Source organism: Herpailurus yagouaroundi, unplaced genomic scaffold (assembly GCF_014898765.1).
Source record: "Herpailurus yagouaroundi ecotype Mexico unplaced genomic scaffold, PumYag 191, whole genome shotgun sequence".
NCBI classification, from domain to species: Eukaryota; Metazoa; Chordata; class Mammalia; order Carnivora; family Felidae; genus Herpailurus; species Herpailurus yagouaroundi.
The window spans coordinates 4,657,952-4,681,507 of record NW_024412422.1 but is presented as its reverse complement, the minus strand read 5'-3'; the positions used below and the strand labels follow the sequence as shown (position 1 = coordinate 4,681,507).

At 46.0% G+C, this 23,556-nt stretch overlaps 1 protein-coding gene and 1 long non-coding RNA gene across 16 annotated transcripts in view; one reads left to right on the top strand and one right to left on the bottom strand.

Moving 5' to 3' along the window:
- CIT (citron rho-interacting serine/threonine kinase) overlaps positions 1-23,556 on the bottom strand; it is a 164,661-nt gene that overhangs the window by 5,370 nt on the left and 135,735 nt on the right. For 9 of the 15 annotated variants that reach the window (XM_040443725.1, XM_040443728.1, XM_040443733.1 and 6 more), the window contains 19 exons: positions 20,873-21,013; positions 20,324-20,431; positions 18,415-18,577; positions 17,973-18,137; positions 15,419-15,556; positions 14,687-14,867; positions 13,945-14,036; positions 13,318-13,422; positions 12,906-13,075; positions 12,136-12,180; positions 11,592-11,672; positions 11,326-11,461; positions 9,530-9,669; positions 8,032-8,124; positions 6,416-6,524; positions 6,190-6,318; positions 5,604-5,684; positions 3,817-3,895; positions 3,510-3,689 (listed from right to left, as the gene is read on the bottom strand). In XM_040443725.1, coding sequence (XP_040299659.1) covers positions 3,510-3,689; positions 3,817-3,895; positions 5,604-5,684; positions 6,190-6,318; positions 6,416-6,524; positions 8,032-8,124; positions 9,530-9,669; positions 11,326-11,461; positions 11,592-11,672; positions 12,136-12,180; positions 12,906-13,075; positions 13,318-13,422; positions 13,945-14,036; positions 14,687-14,867; positions 15,419-15,556; positions 17,973-18,137; positions 18,415-18,577; positions 20,324-20,431; positions 20,873-21,013 — 2,336 coding nt within the window. The remainder of the gene's footprint in view (positions 1-3,509; positions 3,690-3,816; positions 3,896-5,603; positions 5,685-6,189; positions 6,319-6,415; positions 6,525-8,031; positions 8,125-9,529; positions 9,670-11,325; positions 11,462-11,591; positions 11,673-12,135; positions 12,181-12,905; positions 13,076-13,317; positions 13,423-13,944; positions 14,037-14,686; positions 14,868-15,418; positions 15,557-17,972; positions 18,138-18,414; positions 18,578-20,323; positions 20,432-20,872; positions 21,014-23,556) is intronic. The other 6 variants (XM_040443729.1, XM_040443731.1, XM_040443734.1 and 3 more) reach the window with 3 other exon arrangements.
- Positions 6,219-10,760, top strand: LOC121010248 (uncharacterized). Its single transcript, XR_005781057.1, has 3 exons — positions 6,219-6,330; positions 7,928-8,013; positions 9,347-10,760. It is a non-coding gene; the product is annotated as an uncharacterized LOC121010248 (long non-coding RNA).

Sequence of the window (23,556 nt, the reverse complement as noted above, 5' to 3'; positions counted from 1 at the left end):
AGAGATAATTAGATAAGTGATCAGTTCATTGTGAAGTTTTTCAAGTCATTGTCTGGCTTCCTTGTGCAATTCTGTCAAGATTCCAGATAACATGCCCAGAAAGCCAGAACCCTCCTGTGCTAGGTGGGTACAGCAGAAAAATCTGAGATAACTCAGATTTCAGCATCTTGAAATGAAGGTTTATATTCATCTCTAGTCGTGTGGCTTTAAGATATGGAAGACAAAAAAAATAAATTCCAACTAGGAGAATTACATTAAGCCTGTTTGTAATGGAGATGAAATTATAAAATGTGTCCACAGGGGCCCATCATAAAGCAAGTGAGAAGATACTCAATGCCCTGGGGAAGAAGGATGGCTCAAGGAAGGCCATTTGGGATGTCAGATTAATGGAATGAAAGAAAATACTCATCATTCTAGGCCAAGTGGGCAATCTTCTATCTCTGTATCCATTAATGACCAATGATCTACCATGCCAATTTTATGTTTTTTTGTTTTTGTTTTGTTTGCAAAGAGTTTCATTTCTTGCTCTGCTAAACAGACCAGGGCAATGAGGCCTGCAGTGAATCATATTCAGCCAAGCTGGGCTTCTACCTGCCAAAGCAGTCTGCATAAAAAGATCATTTTATAAGCCAAGAGACAACCAAAGACTAACTGTTGATTTTCCACACATGCCTGGCAACAGCAGGAAAGCAACAGCATTATTTCTGCCTCTTGTTCAAAGGAACCGGAACCATTTCCAACCACAGGAATAAGCAACTTCTTACAGAGACGCCATATAGTCTCAGAAGGAAGGTGCCTGCCATCTAATTAGTGAGGCAGTGGAGGAAAAAAAAAAAAAATCTAATTATGGTACTTTGATTTGTTCTTGGCATGACTTGGAAACTACTTAAAGAAAATCTGGACGTTTCAGGATAGAACTGTAGCCCTTTGAACAGTTCCTTCTGAGGCAGGGTCAAGCCAAAAGAGTTAGGAACCGCTGGTTATTTGGCACTTCTGATTTTCTAGCAAGTGCCTGGGACTAAAACCACACTGACCAAAAATTCAGACTAACTCTTATATTTCAATAGAAGAAAAACTATTCATTAGGACATAGTCTCAGAATATTAAATTTATGATTTTTTTCAAGATCTAAGCATTTTTTAATATTAGAGATAATTACAATGTGGTGGAGGGACTAAGTCCCTTGAGAATAAAAACATGTCTTCATCTGTGGATCCCCAGCCCCAGACATTGTGTCTAGCACATGGTAGGGGATCCATGTAATTCTTTACAGAGTAAACATACCATTCCAGAAAAATTTAAATCCTAGGTCAGTTAAATATTCCCCTTGGGTTAAATAATCTCAGAATTTTTTTGCAGACCAAGATCTTAAAGTTATATACATCAAAGCTCCACATCGACCTGGATCTGGCTCACAGCCCTCTGTGTCAAGACCAGGTCAGTCCCACTTCCATGCACTGCTGATGGCATTGCAGATGGATCTGGCCTTCAGGGAGGAATTTTCAGCAAGATCTATCAAAATTACAAACAGACGTCTGATGTCACCCGTCAATTTTGTTTCTAGGAATTTATCCTACAGATAGATTCCTAAGCATGCAAAATGACAGAAGCACAAAATCATTTAATTTACTGTAGCAACAGTCTGTAAATAACCCTAAAATCCATTGATAAAAAAGCAGTTAAATAAATCAAGGTCACATGAAGGAATGCTATGTAGGCATAAAAACAATGAAGAATACTTCCGATGCCAACGTGGAGCAGTCTCCAAGGAACATTAGGTAACAAGAATGTGTGCTGCGCTACCACCTGTATCAAAAAGAGGAAAAGCACTTCCAGAATGGTACAGCAAGGATCGCCGAACACCCGTTCCTCCATAAAAGCAACAAGAACACTGGCAACAGCCGTCAAAATAAACTTTTCAGAACTCTGGAAATTAACCAGACTTGTAAGAACTCTAACAGCAAGGGCATTTATGCAAGAAAAATAACTGATAACCCCAGTAAGAACAAGTTTTGTGACATGTTAATGTGACCTATTTCTACCCCCTTTCTCCCCAGAGCTGCAGTTTTGAAACTAAGAGCCCTGTAAGAGTAGCCTCTGGAGAGAGATCAGGATCGAAACTCCCCAAAAAGCCCCATCCCCAGAAAACAGTCTGACCTGCATGGCTACTCCACAGAAAAGACCATTCGAGGGGCTTTTTCCTTGACCCAAGTCAGGGCTTGCTCATGAGAAGAGCCCTATTCCCAGATGTTTATCAAGAACAATCAACAGCAAGTGTTTAATCTGCCAAATACCTGAGGGAGTGCTACCAGTTGGGGAAGAGGCTGGCCAAAACACTCGAAAGGAAATCTGGGAATAAGATGTCTGCAAGGCATTTTGAAATGGTCCCTTATATTTTTAGGGATTTAGAAGGCCATGCACACAGGAAAAACCTGAGAAGGCTTCAGTTCTCAATTCTGGCTGACTTTGAGCATTGAAGGTATGCCCCCCCCCCCCAAACCCTAAGCAAAAGGTGAGAGACTTACCGATTCAATGCATTGAACAAAATCTCTGCCCTGTCATTAGCTGATAACTAACCTAACCAAGCAGAAACTTGAATGGCCAGCCCCACATAACAAAGAATACAGACTTTACAGATTTAGTCCAGGAGAGTCACTCAATAAACAGGAACAACAGGGGCCCTTGGGTGGCTCAGTCGGATGAGCAGCCAACTCCTGATTTTGTCTCAGGTCATGAATTCTTGGTTCATGAATTCAAGTCCGGCATTAGGCTTTGCACTGTCTGTGCAGAGCCTGCTTGGGATTCTCTCTCCCTTTCTGCCTGCCCGCCTCAAAATAAATAAATAAACATTAAAAAAATAACACCAAAAACAGAAACAACAAAAACGGAGGAGAGGTGGGGAACTGATTTCCAGAGTTGCCACATTATAGTATTTGAAATGTTCAGCCTCTCAACAAAAAATTAGAAGACATGCAAAGAAAGAGGAAAGCATGGCCCATACGGATGGTGTTATTTCTTCTGGGAAATCTTCCCTGGCCCCCAAGTCCAAGCTAGGAACCCTGTTCTGGGCTCCCATGGTGCCTTAAATTACCCCAGTCAGAGGCCCATCCTTCTAAGCTAGGCTATAATTGCCTGATTGCTCATCATGGCCTCTCTCCCACTGGGCTCTATCAGGGAGGGACTGCATCTGGTTCTTCAGCACCATACCTCCTGCAACAAGCCCAAGTAGCATGGCAGAGTATCTGCTAAAACAATGAATGCACAATTCATGATCGATTCTAGTGCCACTAAAAAACTCAACAGAGAAAGACCAGACATTTCCTTCCACCTTTTTCCAAGGGGGCATTTAAGAATTATCCTGATGCTTGTAAAGGGCACTTTAGTGCTATAGATCCCAAAGAAATGAGTGGCTTGAGCTTGAAGACTGGGAAACCTTTGACCAGTTTAGCAAAATTTCCTGCTATCTTACAGAAAAACACTCTGCCTCCTGTAATGGAGAAGTGTTGTACCTGCGGGAGGTGGAGGGGCCCCGGTGGTGGTCAGTGCCGGACTCCTTCACAAGGTTTCCTTTGCAGCAAATAACCCTTAATTTATCCTGGTATGAGGACGCCAGGTAAATCGCTCCTGAGGAAATTGCAGGGCCCAAGTAGCGTGGGTTCGGGATTTCCAAATACGCTCGGGCAGGGGTCCTATGGAGTTCCAGATAAGAGTTTACATTCAGGTTATCTCCGTTGCTAGATGGAATGGAAAGAAACACACACTTGGCCCCAAGCCCCAACCGCCGAGGTTTTCAAAGTCTGAAAGGGCAATGCTTACCCCAGAGAAGAGCGTGCCTGGATCTCAATTACTTCTAGTGAGTTGAAGTGGGTCACAAACAGATAGGGTTCTCTGTAGGCTGCATGGCCACCACAGAAGAGCATGGGCAAGGAAGGGTTAAAAGAGAAACTCAAAACCAGGCTGCAAGGCCACCTTGGACCTAGCAGTCCCACCTAAAGGGATTTATCCTACACATACATCCATGTGCCAACATAATGAGGCATGTTTAAGTATACTCACTGCCATGTTGTCAGAGCAGACGATGGGAACCAACTCAAGGGGACATTATAGGGGGTCAGTTAAATAAATTATGGTACATCTATGGAATTCTGCATAGTTGTAAAACCTGCAGGAAGCTCTCTATGTACTGATACATAAAAAAAACCTGAAGTGTACAATTTTACTTAGTGTGAAAAGCAAGATTCAGAATGTGTAAAGTGTGTCACCATACTGATTTAAACAAAAAGCATTTTTAAAGTGTGTTGGGGGTAGATAAGAATATATTTTCTTATGTGTCTGTATTTGCACAAAGCACTGGAAGGATAAGAAACTCAAAGAAGTATTTTTTCCCCCTTTGGGGGAGAGGGAATGGAGAATTAGGGAGACAGGTTATTTGGGTGAGGCTTTTCATTGTATACCTTTTTAAAGTGTTTCATTGTGTATGTTTTCAAAAAACATTAAAGATCGGGTTCATAGATAATTAAATATTTCTGGCCTTAATACTATATATCAATATCATAGTGTCACTGAAACTCTAGGATATGATGAGATCTTTTTCTGTCTTAAAAGTAAAGGAGATTATCACTACCATTCCTTTCAGTAAACTAGGACTTTGGTATTAGACTGTTAGTCGTCCCTCCTGGTACTCAGGCCCTGGCGGATAGAGCCTCCTTCCCTTGAATCTAGGCTGACCCTGTGGCTGCTTTAACCAGTAGGATGTGGTGGTAGCAAGAAGGCCAGCCAGCTTGCACTTCTGCACTCTTGGAAGAAGCCCACATGGAGAGGAACTGAGACCTCCAGCCACCAGCCCAAGCTGAGTTCCCAACAATTATACCAATTGCCTGCCATTTTGTGAGGCCATTTTGGACTTCCTGCTTATCCCAGTGCTCCCACTGGAACCGCACGAAGCAGAACTATCCAGTCCAGCCTCAGCATCTTAGGCAATGACAAGTTGTTGTTGTCTTGTCCGTAACAAGTTTTGGAACTTGTTATGCAGCAATAGATAAACCAAATAGCCTCGACAGGTATTTCAACCGTAACGGCATTTCAGAACATTCACACAGACATGTATGTACATATTTGCACATAGGTGTGTGCTTATGCTTTGACCCAGCAGCTCCACTTTGAGGGCTTATGAGCAGCAGGTACTATTTGACAAGTGTGCAAAGATCAGTGCAAGATGTTCATCATAGCAATGTTTGTACTTACAGAAAGAATGAGCATGATCTACCTGCTCTGCCTAATCAGAACTGATTAAACTGACAGGTGTTCAGCTATGCCATGGGATACTCTGCAGCCTTTGAAATGATTTAAATTCACAGGCAATGCTCTCCTTTCTGTCATGAGAGCCTAACAGATATTTCACAAGGCCAGTGGCCTTGGCTTACGTGGTTCTTCATCAGAATCTTTGCCCTGAACACTTCTTCAGGTGACTCTCACCTGTGGTGCTTGGTGTCTAATGTAATCCATAAGCATAGTGCTTAACCCAAAAAGGAGTCCACCTGCAATTTTTTCCTAGGACACCAGCTGCTGGCAGAACAGAGCCCTCCATACCTTGCATCACTTACCAAAGGCCAAAGGTAAGCGACTCCACTTGAGATCGTCTGTGCGGCTACGTCTTCCATAAGAATCCACGAACACCCCAAATTCTGCAAGGAGTTGGAGCCCGGGGCATCAGCACAGCCAGGGGCATCAGTATCAACGACACATACTTTGATAGAAGAATAAGGGACTGAACCAGGGGACCACCAGCCAGATTTAACTGGATCATTAAAACCTGAAGACCTTTGCTGAGTCACATCTCTCAGAGATGTGTTAAAGGAAAGCGGAAGAGACAGAAAATAAGAGGCAAAAGGAGGAGGAAAAGGAGAAAGAGAGACCCAGACACAAGGAGGAACAGACAGAAAGACCCAGAGATAGGAAGAAGGGGGGAAGTGAAAAAGAATGAAGAGAAACATCACAAGAAAATGCAAGAAAGAAGGAAGGGAAAAAAGAGAAAAGAAAGGGAGAGAAAGAAGGGGCAGAGAAGGAAAGAAGTGGCTGCTTCAGGAGAGAATATGAGAGAGCTGGACCAGGCAAGGGTGCTGGTAGGGTCTGGGGCTCCTGGTGTCTGCGAGCCATCAGACCAGTGGCGGGCAGGAAGCCCTGACTCACCGTGGAAGCAGAGCAGGTACTCCTCCCGCTGCCCTGCGCCATTCACCTGCACGATCGAGACAGGGAAACTATTGGAAGAGGAGGCAAACACAGCAGGCGCCAAGGAATGGTCATTCTTATCCAGGAATTCTGTAAAGTCAGGTGAGAAGCGGGGCTTCAGGAATGAGCTAGTGTTGGTGGCAAGGCTGGAGCAGAGTGCGGGCTGGGGGGAGGACTTGGGCCCTACCCTCAAGCGTGTACTGCTTCATGTCAATTTCGTAGAATTTATTGGTTCCAATAAGGATACTGTAATTGGTGAAGTGGATGCAGCTGCAGGGCTCTGAGGTCTCTATCTCCTGAGACAGAGGGTAGAAGAAAATGGTGTGAGTTAACACAGGGCAGCCCCATTTCCACTGCTATTCCATTTCCGCCTCAACTAACCACGCCTTGGAGACGGTCACCTCTGGACTTATTCACGTTCTCAGCCACACAAAGCACACGCCATCTTTTCATGTCCCCCATGAGGGCTGATCATCCCTTTGCTACCTCTGAGTTCTTTGCAACCCCAGACCAAGAAAATAAGGTCAAATGGCAGCCAAAAAGAGTCAGAAACACCATTTCAATGAAAAGGTTGCAAAAACAGATCTTTAAAAATGCAAATTCTTATCTGAGGAAAAGAACTGGAGAAAACAGGGTTAGAGAGAGTGGTTTTAAGCTTCCTTCTTTTGGTAAGCTAAGTTTCTAACGTGAACCTGTATCACCTATATGATTATTCTCATCATCATTGTTGTCATCTCCATTAGTGATGGGCTAATTACTTCCACTTGTTTTCAGGCCAGTCCTAATAGTAAAAAAAACCTAGGCATGCTTATTCAAACGGTAGCCAAGAATTACAGGGAAGCAGTGATTTCTGAGAAATCTCCTAAAGCTAACAGTTCAAGTTCACAATCCACACTATCATCACTGAATATTTCTGATCACCTGCTAAGTATGAGGAAACTTTTAGGCAGCATGACACAGTGAAATGGCAGGGAAAAATCAAACTTCAGTTTTGGTCTCAACTTTGTAACAGGATCTCAAGCCAGCCTCAATTGTCTAACCTGAAAATTGGGGATTACCACCCCTGCATTTCAGAACTGTTGTGGAAAGTATATAATAACCAGCTCAGTTTCTGGATGGTGGACGAACAGCCCACCCAGGATGAAACTATTTCCCTAACACAGAATGACCTCTATGTATGTTCACCCATCAGTCATTTCACTTCTGAGACTAATCATGAAGACACCTGAAATAAAGCAGGCTTACTACAGGTGGCGCTTTCCTAGCCTAGGGACAACGGCCAGTCTCAGGAAGTGAGGCAAATGATCCAATGTGCACCTTGTCCACACGGCAGTCACCATCACCACCACTCTGCTCCAAGGACAATCAGCTCCCTAATTACACATCAGAACACAGCTAGCACTGGCTTCTCCAAAGGTTAATAATAGAAACTTCTAGGATCTGACATAAATTCTGATAAGTGCCACCAGAGACTGCTAGCTTCTCAGAGAGATGTCCTTCCTTTTTTATGCGAATTGAAACGAAGTGTCTCTTCCATCAGCCAGCTTCCTTTCTCCCGTAACAAAGGGCTGAATTCACTGGGCAGGCTAGAGAGGCCGTTCACAAACAGAAGGAAAATGAGAGGGAAAAGGGCAGCCACTCAAGGCTCTGAAGCTTCCTCCAGGTGTGTCTGTCTCTTTCCCCCTCTCCCCCTACCTAGAGATCGCCAAGGCTGAAGGGACCTGGCACACACTGTTCCCTGAGACGGCACGCCTTCCACACCAATTGGTGGGGACAGCAGGACAGGTGAGGCCCAGGACTTACTTTCCGAATGCAGTACTTGCTGAGGTTTTCATTGTAGCGGAGAATGATGACTTTGCTGGGCATGGCTGCACAGATGCAGAGCCCGTTCTCAATCTGAAAAGCAATCAGGGAACAGAAAAAGAGTGTCAGTCGTGTGTATACTGGCTCCAGAGCAAAACTAGGAATATAACATCAATTTTTTTTAATGTTTACTCATTTTTTGAGAGAGAAAGAGACAGAGTGTGAGCAGGGGAGGGGCAAAGACAGAGGGAGACAGAATCTGAAGCAGGCTCCAGGCTCTGAGCTGTCAGCACAAAACCCGATGTGGGGCTCGAACTCCCGAACCAGGAGATCATGACCTGAGCCGAAGTTGGACGCTTGACTGAGTGCACCTACCCAGGCACTCCCAAAAAACTTTTTTTAAATAAAAAGAAAAGAATTGATAAAACTGACAGAGCACACAGTGTTTTACCTTGCTCAGTCCCCGTCTGAAAATCCTGGGCCCATCTAGCAATGTCTTTTATCAGCCCCTTAAGATTCCTCTAAGAAACCTTTTCAAATCAACACCTTTCTAGGCCAGCCATTCTCCTACTTTATATTCTGCCCCCCCCCTTTTTTTTTATTGCCACAATTAGTCACAACCATCATATAAGTGACTAAGAAAAGAATTCCAGAGACCAAAAGTCCTCAAGAATAGTGACCAAGGTCAAGGCCCCTTCAGGAGGTTCCTGGAGTCAACCAAAGCCCTCCCCCACTGGTCCTCCATTCCTCAGCACAGAATTCTCTGAAGGCTCAGTCAGGGACACAGGATGTGTTGGGTAAATGCTGACTCAGTGGCTAAACAACAGATTCCCAGTGAGCCATTTTCTGAGAAGGGAAAGTCAGTGGTTGTCAACAGGATGACTCCAGTGGCCTCAGGCGGCCTGCAAATGCTTGATTCAGATTTCATTAAAGTTAGACATGTTCATGTGTAGGCACCCACAAACGCTCTTAATTTTTTCAATAAAAAAAGTTTCCCTAAAGAAGCAGGCAAGAAAATAAATGTATTTATGCACCAAAATCAATATGCTATTAGCTACCAAACAATTAACCTGAGTTATCGTGAACTGACTTTATGTTCTATAAGTGTCATAAATCAGAATTTGCTAATTTCTAGTAATAAAACATTTTTCATCCAGTCCAGGAGTGGGGATCCATGTTAGATTAAAAAAAAAAAAAAAAAAAGACTCTGTCCTACACACACTGACACAGATATACACACACGTACACATTCTAAGCATGGATCTTCCTTTCAGTTTTGTTAAATTCTCATTTTTCTCTCTGACATTTCCTTTAGATTCAAAGCCTGTGCAAATTTCATGGCTACACAAATTCCTTCATGTGTCTAAAGAAAGCAACAGAAATTTAACCCAGTTAGAAGACATACAATTTTGAAGGTCAAATTGGTAAGCTGCCTCAAAAGGAGGGAAGAGCCGATTTCAAGAACATTCTGCCAGCTGAGGCCCTGAGGAGAGCCTACCTTGCCAGCAGCAAACAAGTGACAGCCCTTCACGGCTTCAAAAACGTTGGGTGAGATGTCAGGCTGGGCGGGAAGGTGAGCCTGCGCCAGGGACTGCTTCACTTTCTTCACGTCAACAAGGCACAGAGCTCGCTCTTCTCCTGAAGGGAAAAGGAAGAGCTTCACGGTCAGTGTGAGGCAGGGAAGCAAAGGTGCAGGATGGCAGTTCTACTTCTCTTCACAAACATCCACGCGGGGCCATGCAGGTCAACAGAGTTTCCCAGACACTCCTGTGTACACAGCTTAGGTCCAAGTTTCAGATCTAAAATGAAAACATCTGGCCTCTTGGTCAAGATCCTGGGATGAAAAAAAAAATTCTGCCGACATAATCAGAGAATGTGAACTATACTTTCAAACACAATCCCCATCAAAGTGAAGATGAGGATGGGTTAGGAACACGGAGGGGACATTTTATGAAATGACAGGCTCGGACCGTTCCGATAGGTCAGTGTCATGGAGGACCAAAGGAAGGCCAAGGATGCATTCCAGATTAAAGGAGACTAATGGAACACTACTAAATGTAGTGCACAATCTGGGACTGGATCACAAATCAGGGGGGAAAATACCAGAAAGGATGTTATTGGAGCCGCAGGTAAATTCTAACTATGAGCAGTGTGTCAGACAACTGCATTCCAACGAGGGATAAATTTCCGGAATCCAAAAACGGTGCCACATGAAACTATTCTGTGTGATACTATGACAGTAGACCCATGCCACTACACGTTTGTCCAAACCCACCAAGAGTGAACCCTCACGGACACTCTGGACCCTGGCTGATGATGTGTCACTGCAAGTTCATTAGTTATGTCCAATGTCCCACTCTAGTCGGGGATGCTGATAGTGGGGGTGGAGGGATACTGGAACTTTCTGTCCTTTAAGCTCAATTTCACTGTGAGCCTAAAACGCTTCTAAAGAATAAAGAAAGGTAGGAAGGGAGGAAGGTAGGGATGGAGAGAAAGGAAGGGAGGGAGGGAGGGAGGGAAGGAAAGGAAGGAAAGGAAGGAAGGCAAGCAAGCAGAAAAACAAAAGAGGCAAAGAGAGTAAGTGTTGAGAGCCAGTTCCTGACCATATTATTTCAGCCACGCCTAAAACAAGACCTGACTGTGGATGTTTTTGAACATTGAGCCAACAAATTACTGTTTTCCATTAAAAAAAAAAATAGTACTGCCAATAAAGAGAGAAAAAAATTTTTGCCATGGTTATGTGAGACAATGCCCATGTTCGTAGGTGATACGGTGAAGAATTTGGGGTCACAGCTGCAAGGGACTCTCAGACGGCTCAAAAGTTAGTGTGTGTGCGCGCACGCATGTACGTTTGTATAGGAAGAGAGAGAAAATATGGCAAAATGTTAACCAGTGAACAGATGAAGTGTTTCTGAGGGTCACACAGAAATAAGAGGCAACATGCTAACAGGCAGGCTCTCAGAAGGCCATGGCTCAAGGTGGCATTGACCTCACCACGACGCTGGCATCAAAGCGTCTGATGTTACCAGGACTCTGAGGCTCCTACTCTTCCCCTGGCTGAATGGTGAAGTGTTCTTTAGGGGTGTCAGACTGTACTGCACTGGCCACCAGGGGAATGAATCTGGGCAGAGAGCGCCATCAGCTTGGGCACCAGCAGGGACACGGGGGAAAGAGCCGCTTCTGCTCCCATCTGCCTGCAGGAGGGCCTGCCTTTGTGTTTTGCAAGCGTGACACTGGCTTTCAGGTAGTTTCCCTCGACAGTGAAGAGAAAGCGCCATGTCCTTGGCCTACCACCTGCTATCATGAGTAGCTTCTCCAGGTCCTTGATGATATAAATTTGGAAGACTGCTCCGATTCCTGGGACATGGGTGAGGGAGTTTTTCAAGACATTCAGAGCGTAGAGCCCTTCCTCAGTGCCTACCAACACCACCTGCAAGGAGAGAAGGTCACAAGCACAACATAAGCACGATCACATCCCGGGGACAACCCCATCAAGGAAGAGCCCTTTCTTTCTTGACTGCAGGGGGTGGCTACTGCCAGTGTCCAGAGAACAGTGCTACCTGGTCGCTGAAGGGCAGTGTGCAGTTCATGTCTAGACGGTCATCACCTTCCAGTTTCAGCAGGGAGTTTCCAAGCAATTTCTTTTCGTATTGGAACAAATTTTAAAAAGAAGGAAAGAAAGGAAAAGAAAAAAACAAGGACATGGTAAGATGGAACTGTTCATGACCAAACCATCCAGAGAGATAAAAGCAAGAACAGAGAGAAGTTTGGTGCCAGGAAGGAAGGTTACTCGTGAAAATGCCAGAAACACACATTTGGTCTTGGCTTGCCCCCTATTTTGATCTGAGCTCAGAAGGCAAAACATGAATGTTACTGCTTATCTCTGGGGTGGTTGTTAATTAGCATCAAAGTAATGCCTCAGCTTGATGCAGAAATAAAATAGATGTAGAGAGATTTTCTGTGGTAGGAAATAAGCTGAGGCTAAAGAGATTCCACCTGCAAAGGGTTAATAAGCCACATGGAAGGCTCCTTCCCCTCTAGGCTGCAGCAAAAGTACAAAGCACAGTGTCAGCACCAAAGAAGCAAGCTTCTGAATCTCTTTACCTGAACCCACGCAGGCAGAAGCTCGTAGGAAATACAGTCACGGCCCTATTGTACACATATTAACATGGATTTCAATAGCAGTCTCACACAGGTAACCACAAAATAAGTCATCAAATCACTGGTCCACCCGGTGAGCAAAGCTCCGATAAGGAGGCTCATGGTTAAGAAGTTCACCATTGTGAACTGTGAAGGTGCTTACTAGGAGCCCAGCGTTTGGTCTTTGGTGGAGAAAACACCAATGAGCAAGGAGCCCTGTTTATATCCTGGAAGTTTCCAGGAGGAGTGATGCCAATCAAGGCACACCTACAGTTCCAACATCTTAAGGGTAAGTAGGATTCCAAACCTGCCTACAGAAGAGCAGTTCGTGTGGAAGGTACGAGAAGGTTATGAAAAGCCTTCCCGAAGTTGGCATGGCTGTCGGCAGACTTTTGTGCTGCTCCACAGCCAAGCGCTTGCAAATAAACTCATCAGAGTAAACGAGAAAGAGGATTTCCATATGAGTACATTTGCTGCCGTGACCAAGATCAATCGCCGCCCCAAGAGCTGGCTAACGGCACTGACTGCCTCATTCTAAAGGGCCGCCGGGGGAGGGTGTGTGACACCAGACAGACCGCGTACAGCCTGTATCTCAGTGACACAAGAGTCCCAGTCATGACAGTCTCAGCCATCCCTCCCCCAGAGAGGCGGCAAGAGGGGCCCCACCACTCAGGTCAGTTCCCAAGTCAGCCCACTTTACAAAGACAGACTCCAGCTCCTGCCTCCATACTCACAGCATCAGCTTCTGCTTTTTCCCTAGAAACTCTCCCACCTGCGACCACAGACTCTAAGGCGGTGACCCAGCGCTGCTTGTCAGGGAAGCTGGGAGCCAGCAAGTAGAGCGTTCTCCCGGGCCAGCAGGTGGTGTGTGGGTGAGACTCCATCTTCAGTATGTAGGGGACATCTAGGGGATGGGACAGACAGCAGGGGTCCGCTGTGGATTCCTCTCACTCTTGGGAGGGATGGCCCTGAGGTGTCAGACATCGCCCAGGCATGCAAGTCCTAGACCCCACTAAAAAGGGGGAGCCAAGGAGGGCACCCCCTCCTCCCCCTGCTGATTCATCCAGCCCAGTGCCCACCCCCACCCTCACCTCCCCACCCCACTCCACCCCACCCCCTGCCGTGGGTTCTCCAGCTTCCGCTCACCTGCTTTGGCTGTATTTGCAAGCTCAGAAGCACCAACGGCGCCATGAATAGATACATCCCCGTCGGGAAGGCACAGCTCAAATTCTTCCACCGGCCTCTGTCCAGCTTGGTGCAAAGAGGAAGGGCAGAGAGAAAACCAAAAGAACAGGAACAAGAACGAGGGGAGAAGAGAGGAAGAAAGAAACAGAGAGAGAGAGAGACAAGGCAAGAGAGACAGAGTATGCGTGGAAAGAGAGGCGCACGAGAACAAAGGAGGAGGGGAAAAGGTGTGCAGAGAAGGCGGAGAGGGAAGATAAAAACAAAATAAAGTGTGTCAGATGAGTAGCACAGTCAAATTTCTGCTGACGATGCGGATTTATGGGCTAGTTGACTGAGGCAGAAGTTCTCTGAAGGTGTATTAGCAGGTAGGATCTTCAGGGCAGCACCCTGCAGGTTCCTCAGAGGGGAGACCTATAGACGTGAGTATCGTACCAATAACCTTTAGCGAAGTCATTTGGTTTTTAATTTTCAAAAATGGAAAATCGTAGAAGGCTTGCAACGCAGTTGGAAAAACAAAGCCTTCACGCCAAGACTGGGAGACCTGGGTCAACCACGTGCAATGAAATTCCCCCTGAATTCTTAATTTACCTTCTCTGGCTTCGCTGTCATAAATGAGGACTTTAGATCCCTCCAGGACAATGTACTTCCTGTCCCAGCCTTGCTGTCCTCGTTTGTTATTCCTGGGGATATAGGGATGGATAAGAGCATAGGTTTAGACTCAGGAGGGAGGGAGGGAGGGGGAATCCTAGCCACGACGCTTCCCTAGGAAACCTCAGGAATGGAAGTGCCTGTGCCATCCATGTATCAGGGGAGGCAGAGCTTCCTTCTCCCCTTGTGGGTTCTGTGGCTGGCCTAGGCATTCCACTGGTATCAGACGAACAAGAGATAAGCATACGCTTTTTATTTTATGTGTGTGTACCTGGAAATCTCCATAAGAAAATAAAGACCCAAAAAGCAGATAGGCCTAGTGTTTGTATACTAGCTTGAACAAAGAGTAGTGGTTATGAAAAAGCAACTAAAATGTATGGGGAGGCTAAAGGAAGATAAGGTGTTACTTTAACAAGGCTTATCTGCAGAGTTTTGTCTACAAGCCTTGCCTCCTTGCTTCTGGTGAGAATATTTCTTTCCTCCTGGAAAAGGGAGGGGTGCTCTTACACGGGAGATTTATCTCCTGCTTTCAGGAAGAGAAAGGGGAGGTCAGAGGGGCCTTCTTAGACCTGCTGTTTCTCAAGTGCCTTTGGCTCAAAATAATCCTGGTTCCAAAGTGGCATATTTTGGGGTGGCATCTTCGCCGGCACATGCCCCAGCCCAAGCCACCCTGTCACAATACCTGGGCACTTTCATCCACCCTTCCAGGTGCAGGCCGCTGCTGGGCTCCTTGGTCTGGAGACCCGGGGAATTCATTTTGTCACGGCAGAAGGCCTCGGTGAAGTGCGTGGCATACTCGGCTGGCAGGCCACAGGTGGCTGGCAAGCACGTAGAGCACTTGGGATGACACATCACCTGACATTCTGGGGAAAAGCAGTTAACAACCTGAAAACACCTTGTCGAACCCTGGACCATTCCTCTTTCTGCCAGCCAAGCCCCAGCCAGGGCCCATCGGTCAGGCCCCATCACCCAGGTAAATCCCTAAGCTTTCGCAGGAGCCAGGTCCTCCCTACAGAGAGAGGAAACATGAGAGCCAAGTGCTCTCCACCCAGTTGTCCTGGCTTCTCCCCAGGCCGCCACAAACAGGCGTGTAGAGGACCCACCGGCAAGGTTCAGCTGGAGCCAGCACCCAGCCTAAAGGTGGGGAAAGGGAAGCCTGGCAAAACGGGAGGGCTGGAAATCAGCAAAGTGCAAGGCATTTTGCACACGGGGGGTGGACACGTGAGCTGGAAACATGTATAAGCTCTCTCCTTCAACGGGAAAAGTAGCGTCCTCCCACTGGAATGAAAAGCTTCAAAATGAATGCGCTATATGGTAAAACATTTTTAAAGGAAAAAACCCACACCCATCAGATGGATTTCTTTAGGGGGAGACATGCAGGTGCCCACGGCAAATGCACCACTGCTTCTCTTACCAAGACATTTGGATGCCTGGCGCCCAAAGTGCACAGTATCCAGACACACAGCGCACTTTGTGGCTCGCATGTTCAATCCTACGTTAAATCGGTGAGGAATATTGTGGTGCATGCGCTCCTTAAGACGCCGACTGAATTCTGAAGGAAAATGTTTAAAAATTCATTAGGTGCTGCAAATGATACCGTCTAGAAAGTAAAAAGACAACCCACAGAATGGGAAAGGATATTTAGAAATCATCTCTCTGACAAGGGGCTTGTAGCTAGAATATATAAAAAGCTCTTACAACTCAATAATAAACAAGACAACCCAATTTTAAAATGGGCAAAGGATCTGACTAGAAGATAAGTAAATGATCAATAAGCACATGAAAAGATGGTCAACATGATTGGTCATTAGAAAAACACAAATCAGGGGTGCCTGGGTGGTTCAGTCAGTTGAGCATCTGACTTTGGATCAGGTCATGATCTCACAGTGCGTGAGTTCGAGCCCCATGTCAGCCTCTGTGCTGACAGCTCAGAGCCTGGAGCCTGCTTGGGATTCTGTGTCTGTGTCTCTGTCTCTCTCTCTCTCTCTCTCTGCCTTCCCCCGCCCCCTCCACTACCCCTGCTTATGCTGTCTCTCTCTCAAAATAAATAAACTTGAAAAAAAGAAAAAGAAAAAGAAAGAGGGGCGCCTGGGTGGCTCAGTCAGTTGAGCGACCGACTTCAGTTCAGGTCATGATCTCACGGTTTGTGAGTTCAAGCCACGCGTCGGGCTCTGTGCTGACAGCTGGGAGCCTGGAGCCTGCTTCAGATTCTGTGTCTCCCTCTCTCTCTGCCCCTCCCCCACTCATGCTCTGTCTCAGAAATAAACATTAAAAAAAATTTTTTTAAAAGAAAGAAAGAAGGGGCGCCTGGGTGGCGCAGTCGGTTAAGTGTCCGACTTCAGCCAGGTCACGATCTCGCGGTCCGTGAGTTCGAGCCCCGCGTCGGGCTCTGGGCTGATGGCTCAGAGCCTGGAGCCTGTTTCCGATTCTGTGTCTCCCTCTCTCTCTGCCCCTCCCCCGTTCATGCTCTGTCTCTCTCTGTCCCAAAAATAAATAAACGTTGAAAAAAAATTTTTTTAAAGAAAGAAAGAAAAACACAAATCAAAAGCACAAGGAGATACCACTTCACACCCCACTAGGAGGTCTAGAATCAGACACATGGAAAACAAGGTGAGGGTGTGGAGAAATCCGAATCCTCATACACTGATGGTGGGAATGTCAGGTGGTGCAGCCGCTCTGGAAGACAGTTTTGGCAGATCCTTGAAAAGTTAAAATTAGGATTGCCCAGCAATGGTGTGACCCAGCAATGCCATTCCTAGGTATATACCCAAGAAAGCCGAAAACATATGGAGCCACAACATACAATGTTCACAGCAACGTTATTTAGGATAGCCTAAAGATGGAAACAACCCAAACGATTATCAATGGATTAATAAACAAGATGTGCTATCCATACAACAGAATATTACTCAACCAGAACAAAGTGAAGTACTAATTAATGCTACAAGACGGGTGAGTCTCCAAAGCATTATGCTCAGTGAAACAAGCCAGACACAAAAAATATGGTATGATTTCATTTATATGAAATGTCCAGAGCAGCAAATCTATTCAGCTTAGTGCTGCCAGAGGTCTGGCAGAGGGGAGAATGAGGAGTGACTGCTAACGGGTGCAGAGTTTTGTGGGGAAGGGAAGGTTAAGGCCAAAAAATGTCCCCAAATTAGAAAGTGATGGTTGTACACCCTTAATGCACTTAATAAAAAAACATCCAATCATACACTTCAAATGAGTGAATTGTATGGCATGTGAATTTATCTCCATAAAGCTGTTAAAAAACCATTACAGCAGGTTACAGAGTGTGAAACTATTTTAACACTCACAGATGTGTCTCAAGTTCGATGAATCAACTTAAAATCTCCATTATCTGGTTATTAGGAGTTGGGTATTTTTTTTTTAATGTTTATTTTTGGGAGAGAGATGCAGAGTGCAAGCGGGGAAGGTCAGAGAGAAAGGGAGACACAGAATCTGAAGCAGACCTCAGGCTCCAACCTGTCAGCACAGAGCCCGACATGGGGCTCAAACCCACAAACCGTGAGGTCATGACCTGAGCTGAAGTCAGACGCTTACCCGACTGAGCCACCCAGGCACCGCTAGCCATATGTATTATTAATATACACTCTAAGATAACATTTTAAGTAAAAGAAGAAAGGTGTTTTGCAGTGTATAGCTTAGTGTGCTATGATATTTTAATAGAAAAAAGGGCTAAGGAAAATATGCCTATTTCCTCATACTCTTTAAGTATAATTATATAAGATACATGAATAATATGATATGCTCTCACATGCATGAACTATTGCTGGAAGAATACAGTGGTGGTCCCTGGGTAAGGGAACTGACATCGGGGACAGGGGACTCACTTCTTACTCTTTATCCCTTAGTATTATTACTTGTCACTTTTACCGTATGTATGCATTTTCTTAGTGGATTAAAAACACTTTCAACCAAACTCCAAGGGCCCCTTGGGAACGTACCCTCTGGAGTCGATGACTCCTTTCTGCGGCTGGATGGCGGGGCGAGCAGGCTCATGGCACTGGGCTGGTGCTCGGGCGACCGCACGATGGCGGACATGGCGATCTGCTGCCTCGCGGTGGCTGGCGTAGATGGGTGCGGGTGGTCTGTGGCCTTCCGGTGGGCAGCTGGAAAGAGACCAGTCCGATGCCTTCTGGTTAGCTGGGTCACCAAGAAGCCCAAACCAAGCGGACTGCCCCTGGGCGGTCTTTCAAGCCCCCGAGACCAAAAGGACACGCATCGTGCCAAATGGGCAATACCAAGGATGCTGTGAATTTTTCACACTTGGGACATCTGGACTGAGAGCTTATGGGCCAGAAACACAGATGCTGAACTAGTACAACCCGTGTGCCTGAGGTGGGTTCTCTGCCTTTTCCAGAGACTTGGCGTAGAGAGTGCCCCTACCTTCCTCCCGGGCAGACCGGAGCTCGATGCGGGTCTTCTGAAGGGCTTCCTCTAGCTCTGCACAGCGAGCTTTCTCCTTCTCCAGAGCCACCTTCAGCTCATTGTACTGCAGAGGAACCTGTGTGGGCAAAGCAGGGTCCTCTTTCCGTCGACTAAATAAACCCTAGCAATGGAAACAGAGATATCTCCTAACTCCTGGAAACTGGCACTTTAGCTGAAGGAACTCTGACTCAAGAGGAGCAGACCATGAAAGCCAGGAGCATACTCACTGTAAGCGGATTTAGTAAAAATGGCATGTGAAGGGGGAAAGGGGAGACTGAACCACAGCCCGTTCCAGCCGGCTGGAAAAAAATAGGGTTTTGGAAATTTTCAACAAGAGGGCTCAAGATGCTTGCACGGCCACCACCCCTTCCTTCGGCATTCCCAAGGAGGAGAGCCATTTCCTGAGTCTTTACCCTCAAAAAATGGAAGTGGAGGATGGAGTCAGGACGGATGGTTCGGAAATCACTCTTGCCTTGAATTTGTCTCATGACGCTTAGTTACGAGACACACAGAGATGAGCATTTTTTAAAAAGGAGACAAAAAACTTGAATCCTAAAATGATGTCAAAACAAGGGGCTTACTCAAAAAAAAAAAAAAAAAAAAAAAAAAAAAAAAAAAAAATGTTTAAAAAAAAGGGAGTAAAAAAAAAAAAAAAAAAAAAAAAAGCAAATGAAAAAATGAAAATGTGTACTGGACATGGAAGGAAAAAGGAAAACACAGGGAATCATGTGGCTGAAAAAAAAATTAACCACCAAAAATAAATGGAAACACCCTGACTACATCACATGACACAATCAGAAAACAATCCGCTGCTAAAATACAAAAGATTAAATATCAGAAGCATAACAAGCACAGACAGTCATGCGGTATGCAAGAATGTCCCTCCCCCGCGGCCACCACTGGAGGAGGCTGTTCTCGGCCCTCACCATAAAGAGAGCGCTGGGGACACGGGCGCCAACTGCCCGCTCCAGCCCCTTCTCGGGTGTTCCAGGTCACTGGGGGCTGCCACTGCTCCCCCAGGGTGGGAATGCTTTGGGAAGGAAACGGCAGGGTCCTCAGAGACCTGTTCAGACTAAGAACACCCGGCCAAACCTCCTAAGAGGGCTCTGGTGGTTTAGGGAAGCAGGTCTTGGGTGGATCCAAAATCTGCATAGGTGCATCTGTGTATAACTCTGTCCATAGCTGGGTGGGTTTTTTTCCCCCTTTCCTTTTCTTTTTGGTCAAAGTTTTTCATTTGTTTGTCTATTATCCTTCTAAAGGGATGGCGCAGCACCCTTGGAGTGGAGTGGTGTCACCTCACCTCCCTGGGTCCCAGTCTCCTGCTAGGACTCTGCCGGTCAAAAGGACCGGGCTAGATGATTTCCAGTCTCTTCTGGAGTTCCGTATATGTGCTCTGAGAATCCTACTACAGAACTGAGAACCACTCTCTCTTTCTCCTGAATCCCACACACATGACCTATCTCTATAGCCCTGTACCTGTGACCTGCTAATCCCTCTGGAGTCTTGTACAATGACCTCTCTGGAAACCTTTCTCTCTGCTATTACCACCCACCTCCCAATCCAGCTGCTTATTAAAAAAAAAAAAAAAAAAAAAAGAGAGGGAGAAAAAAAAAATCACTCCCTTAACAGAGACAGGCACTATAATTTTAAAGGCTACGAACACAAAGTAGTTTGTTACAGACTTGATAATGGCATGCCTTCCTTAAGGACTATTCTGACGATCTCAAAACCTATTTTCAACCCAACATAAAACTAGAAAAATGTGCATTTTGTTTTCATGGATGTTTCTGTAATTATCTCTCACAACGGTATTTCATGAATCATAAGGACTGAGAAAACCTCCCGACTTTTCTAAACTCGGACCCACCTTTTTCTTTTTAGCGGGCTGGTCCATTTTGGCTTGCAGAAAATCAATGAGTTTGGTTTGTTGAGAAATAGTACCTTCCATTTTCACTTTTTCATGAGAATAGAGAACCTAAAATTCATAAAAACAAAAAAAATAAGCTTGGCCCTAGAAAGAAGTATACTTGCAAATTTGGTACTTTAAACAAATAAAAAATAAAGTCATTAGGATAGTAGCAAATGAACATTCAACACAAACCACACTGCACCAATATTTACTCACTGAGTCCTATTCTTACAGCCCAAAACAAACAAACAAACAAAAGGAAAGATACACGGACAGGTAGTTGAAAAAGTAAAACGAGCCAGGGGTTAATATTAGAATCTCGGGCATGATCATGATAGAAATTTTCCAACATCTCTGAATGTTTGGAAAGTTTCCCAATGAAATATTGGGGGAAACACACAATAACATACAATATAAAGATAGCGACCGTTTCCCCAGATGGCTTTTGGCCATCACGCTTTGCCTCCGCAGACAATCTTTAAGCCAATTCCCTCCGCTGGCTCTCACCTGAATGTTTTCCAGCTGGTACTCCAGATCGCTCCTTTCCGTCTTCAGCAGATCAGCCCGGTCTAGGGCTTCCTGCAGCCCTTGAGTCAGACGGAAGATGTGATTCTTCTGCAGATCCATCTGCTGCTGTAATTTGGCTTGCTAGTGGGGAGGAAGGCCAAGACAGAGTCTCGGTACCACGGAGAATACAGCTTGGTCCCCCACTGTTAGCTTGTTGCCAAACTAATTGCAGGCATGGCACCAGATTTGGCTTTTGAAATCATCGCCTTCCAGAATTACCGACGGTCTTCTGTTCCAAATTGGTGCATGGCACCGATAAGAAGAATTTGCCCAGAAATCTCTGATGGCCAGCAAGTCACGGGATCCCCACCGTAACAAGAAGTCCAGGCTGGTGGTCTGCCTTCCCAGTCAGAGTTACAATTAAGGACATTTGGGTACGTACGATATGGCCCGTCTGAGGTGCCCTCTGAGATGCTGCGAATTACTGCCATGACAGCTAAGCTCCAATTTGTCCTTGGGGTTTTTTGGGTTTTTTTTTTTTTTAAAGATCTGTTTATTTTTGAGAGAGAGCACGCAAGTGAGGAAGGGGCAGAGAGAGAGGGGGACAGAAGATCCAAAGTGGGCTCTGTGCTGACAGCAGCAAGCCACACGCGGGGCTCAAACTCATGAGTCACAAGATCATGACCTGAGCCGAAGTTGGGCGCTCCACCAACCGAGTCACCCAGGTGCCCCCTTAGGCTTAAGATCTCAGTTGCTACTGTGAGAAATCACTTTGTTTAGGCAGCGTGGATGCACAAAGGGGAATCATATCAGCTCTAACTTGAGGAGCACCTCGTTAGGGTGAGAGACCCCAGCAAGTACACAAACAGCCACAATCACAGGAGATACTTCTGCAGTGTGGGGAGGAAGGAAGAGGAAGATCCCAGACTCAGCACAAGAGTCTATAAGACCCAAGGGGGAAAAAAATCAATTTAGTGTTTTGGAAATAGTTTTGTGCTGAAAATCTCTCTCCAATTTTTACAATGGAAGTCAACCAGAAAATAAGGCAGGCTCTAAAGATACTGGTTTTATGGCTCTCTTTCCTAAAACTCTTCTGTTTATAAAAAAGCAGGAAAGAGCAGGTATCCTGATGACACACTGCCTGATGTCATCTGACCCCTGGGTGACAATCCAACCGCCCTGTGGCTGGCCCGAACACCCCCATGCCTGGTGGCCTAGACTCTCTGCAGACTCAAGCAGAGAGCTCCTAAAGAGCAGTAAACATCACCACGGGCATTTTCTAACAGGTGACAGCAAATCTCTGCGCTCTCAGCCCCAGAAGGCCAAGGGCCACGGACAAACTCAGAACTAGCTGACCCTCTCCCTCTCATTTTACTTCCCTCCACCTGTGTTTTGGTTCTCTCTCCATCTCTCCTCCTCGCCGGCCCTTCCTCTTGAGGGGAAGTGGGTTCCTTGGGGCATCATGGCATGGTGGAACGAACCTGGGCTTTGGAATGCTAGGGACCCTACCACAAATGCTGACTTTAACACGCATCAGTCACAGGACCAGGGGAAGCTCATATTGCCTCTAGAAGCTCTGGCATCTTCATCTGAAAGTGGGTATAACACCTCCCCTGACTGGGTGACATACTCAGTGCCACCATGCCCGGCATACCCCAGATGTTCAAGGAATTCTCGTAATCTCTCTCCCTCCTTTGTCCTCTTTCCTTCCCTCCACCCAGTTTGGGCTTCCCCCTCACTTCCCCATCTGCCTTCCCCGTGCCAGCCTCCTCCACCAGCCTCCCCCATCAGTCCTTCATAAAGCAAGAGATACTGTCAGCAGCCAGAGATCACCTGGCCTGTGTGCCAACTTAGAATTTATGAATCAAACCAGAACCCCTAAAATGCAGGGGGGATGGGACGCGGGGGGACAGCTAAGATTACCTCTTAAAGGGAACTATGAGTCCCTTACAGTGCAAGTGATTTCCACAAATTACCCTCTTTAGTTTCTTCCCACTATTTTAGGACAACATTAATTACTACGCAGGAAGCAGAGAAACAGGAGCCGGGGACAAAAATTGGTTTGGTGACAGCCAGGCCCAAAATATTTCTCTAGAATAAACACATCAACTGTCCGTGAGCTTTCCAAGAAACAGACTGCTTATTTACTATAATAAAAAACAAGAGTGACAGGTTGCTCAGTGGAATGTTTTTCAAAGCCATTTACTTGCTTCCCAGAGAGAGGAAAATGGGGGCTATTCATGGGTCAGTGCTGGACTGAATGCAGGGCGTTGGACCTGTCCAACAATGCCACGAGGTGACAGGAGACCGGGAGGGTGCATGAGGGAGCTGGATCACAGAACCGGAGCACCAAACAACCGCAGTGGTTGAAAGGATGGATCAAAACCAACGAGAAAAAGTTCAAAAGGACAGTATTCTTTGAAAACACGGACTGATAAACGCCAGAATATAAAGATGTTTACTCAAAAAATGCAAGCTTACAGAACGGTTGGTGGCGATGTCACATGTCAGTGGGTGTCAGTGGTGTGATAAAGCTATCCAAAGAGCCCAGGGTAACTGGCAGAGGCTTACAGAGCCCAGAATGGAGCTGGAGATATCCCACTGGACCCCATGTTGCTCATACCCTGTGGACTTTTAGAAACTCTCTTTGGAAAGATAAATCTACCAGAAAAGAACATCTCAAA